Source organism: Microtus ochrogaster, linkage group LG3 (genome assembly GCF_000317375.1).
Source record: "Microtus ochrogaster isolate Prairie Vole_2 linkage group LG3, MicOch1.0, whole genome shotgun sequence".
In the NCBI taxonomy this organism is placed as follows: domain Eukaryota; kingdom Metazoa; phylum Chordata; class Mammalia; order Rodentia; family Cricetidae; genus Microtus; species Microtus ochrogaster.
Window position 1 is genome coordinate 32,617,259 of NC_022029.1, and position 2,740 is coordinate 32,619,998.

Below are 2,740 nucleotides of genomic sequence, written 5' to 3' on the forward strand. Positions count from 1 at the left end.
TGAAGATGGCTCCTTCTCTGGTGAAGATGGCTCCTTCTCTGGTGAAGAAAGAAGTAGGATCTGGAAGTTACAGTGGAGTCTGAGATGAGGGCCCAGGTGATTGATTAGTGCTAATTGATTCTGGTGTTTCCCCTCTTCTGCCTGTTGTGGATTTAAATGAGAAAAGATTTGCCATGTAGGGTGTTGGGTCAGGAGAAAAAAATTCAGGGCGGGGCAATGGGAGATGTAGTAAGGATGTTTGCAATAATGAACCAGAGTCTGGTGTGGTAGCATACACATCTAATCCCAGCACTCAGAAAGCAGAGGCAGGAATATTTCTGAGTTTGAGACCAACATGGTCTACATAGAGAGCTCCAAGATAACCAGAATATACAGAGAGAGTATGTCTTAAAAAAAAAAAAAAAGGCGGGGATGGGGAGTAGGATCAGGCTGTCCTACCAAGAGTTACTCAGTAGAGGCAGGGGTCCAGGACAAGAGGGAAGGCATGAGATGGGTTAGGGGAGCTAGTCCAGCCTAGAGCAGAGGCAATGGCGGAGAGAGAAGTTGACAGGTTTGTTGTTCATAGAGGAGGAATAGTAAGATCTGGAGGCTTTCGGGAAATGCAGAATGAAAATAAAGCCATAAGGCTTATACGCAACGGGTTGGAGACAGACAGGCAGAGGTCCCTGATTATAGGACACAGGAGCTGAGGCAAGACACAGTTTGGTGATGGACAGGTTGTTCCAGGTGCCTTTGGAAGTATCTGGGTAGAAAATTCCTCTTTGAAGAATTCGGTGAACTGGCCTGAAGTGTAGGAGAAAGATCAGAGCTGCACTCCTCGTCTCCCTCAGCCCACAACCTAGCCTGTCTGGTCTCAGAAGTAAGCCAAACCCTGGCTGCAGGGGATGGAGTAGCTCCCAAGAGCAGAAACAGGTTTAACAAGTTGGGCTCTGCCCATGGAAGTCAGGTCCAAATGTGCAAACAAGTCGGGCAGGCGCAGTCACACAAGTAGCTGCTCAGGGCAGAGTGCCCAGGGCTGCCCCTCTGACTATGGCCGGATGCGAATACGGAGCATGGTCTAATAGAGTCCTGCCTTGACCCTCAAGTCTGGTAAAGAACAGAAAAGGGAAAGGAACAAATCCAGTCTGATTCCCCCACCCCACCATTCCACCCTCCCTTTCTCGGATGGTATAGTGGGTTGAAGGACTCCCATCTCATCAAAGGAGGGAGAACGCAAAGGATGTCTACCTGGAATCTATGAATCTGGCCTTATTTGGAAAAAGACTGTTTATAGGTGTAATTAAGTTGAAGATATCAAAATGAGATCATCTTGGATTAGAGTATGCCTAAAATCCAAAGACAAATGTCAAGGTTTAGATTAAGAGATAGCATTGAAGAGAAGGCCCTCTTAGGGGAAGAGGGTGGACTGGGCCTACAGAGACAAAGAGCACAAAAGTCCAGTGGAGGAGCTGGAGGTACAGCTTTTGCCTGCCGTGTTTGAGGCCCTGGGTTCTTTCTTCAGGACCACAAAAAGAATTAGAAAAAGCCAGGCTGGGGGACATGATAGCCCATCCTATTAACTGTACTGTACAGGAGTGTGAGGCATACAAATCTGGAGTTCAGGGTTAGCCTTGGCCACACTGAGAGTTTGAGGCAAGCCTAGGCTACAGGAAACACTCTCTCCAAACACAAACAACAAAAAATTAAACCGAATAAGCGAGTCATAGAGAAATACACACAAAGCGGCCCGACAGCTTCACAGAAACAGCTCAGTTTATCTTTCTTAGTGTCTCTCCTACCTGTCCCAGGAAGCTTAGTGATAAAGGCAAAGGAAACCTGGGTTCACCGGGTGTGGCAGCACACACCTCTAGTCCCAGCACTCACGAAGAAAGCAAAGTGGCCTACTATGTAAGTTCAAGTCCAGCCTGGAGTTCCAGGAAAGACAGGGTTGCATTTGCAGCCTCCCGGTTCCCCCTTGGGGCCACCTGTAGAAAGAAAGAAAAAAAGGGAAAAAAACAAAAAACAAAAACAAAAACAAAAAACAAGCTGTAATAGTTTGATGGCAGAAGACGACCTTGGCAGGTTGGAGTCAAGGGACACCACAAAGCCACATCCATCATGTAACAGAGCTCACGTGGGAGGTTTATTAGGGGTAGGTGCAGAGGTGACCTCTGAGTGAGGGCGGGCAGAAAGAAAGAGAAGGAGGGGTGAGAAGGGCCTGCCTTTTATAAGGGGATATAACCTATGTGCCTAGGGAGAACGCTCTACTCAGTGGCTACAGTGTCGCATCTTGGCTGCTGCTGATGGCGTGGCCTGCTAGGTGCTAGAGAGCAGGCCAGTGTGAATGCCTGGACGCTAACATTAATGTTACTGTCTGCCCCACCCCCACCACAGCAGCCTGTCTCTGCCGCGGAAGCACTTACGTCATCACCTGTCTCCAGGCGCCTTTTCAGGTCAGCCGTGCCGACTGCGCAGCCTTTAAACATGCCTGCCAGGCAAAGCTCGCTCTCTTGTCTCTCATCTCTCTTGCCTCTTTCTCCTTTGTCTCTTCTTTCCTCTCTTGCTTCTCTTCTTCCTCTTGTCTGTCTGCCTCTCTCAAGTCTCCACCGATAAACCTCTTGCACTAACCCTGCTGCAACATGACATGTTTGCTTAGTGGCATACCTTGGCAGGGCCAGCAAAAAAGTACCCATTATCACGCTTCTTTTTATTTATCTTTTTATTTATCCTTTCACAAACACCAAAAAAGAAAAGAAAAGGA

General features: G+C 48.0%; 1 protein-coding gene across 1 annotated transcript in view; it reads right to left on the minus strand.

Annotated features, from left to right (window-relative positions):
* The window catches only part of Mta3 (metastasis associated 1 family member 3), a 130,064-nt gene extending 127,599 nt beyond the window's left edge, over nt 1-2,465 (minus strand). The window contains exon 1 of the mRNA XM_005360744.3: nt 2,403-2,465. Coding sequence (XP_005360801.2) covers nt 2,403-2,465 — 63 coding nt within the window. The remainder of the gene's footprint in view (nt 1-2,402) is intronic.
* Between the last annotated feature and the right edge of the window lie 275 nt (nt 2,466-2,740).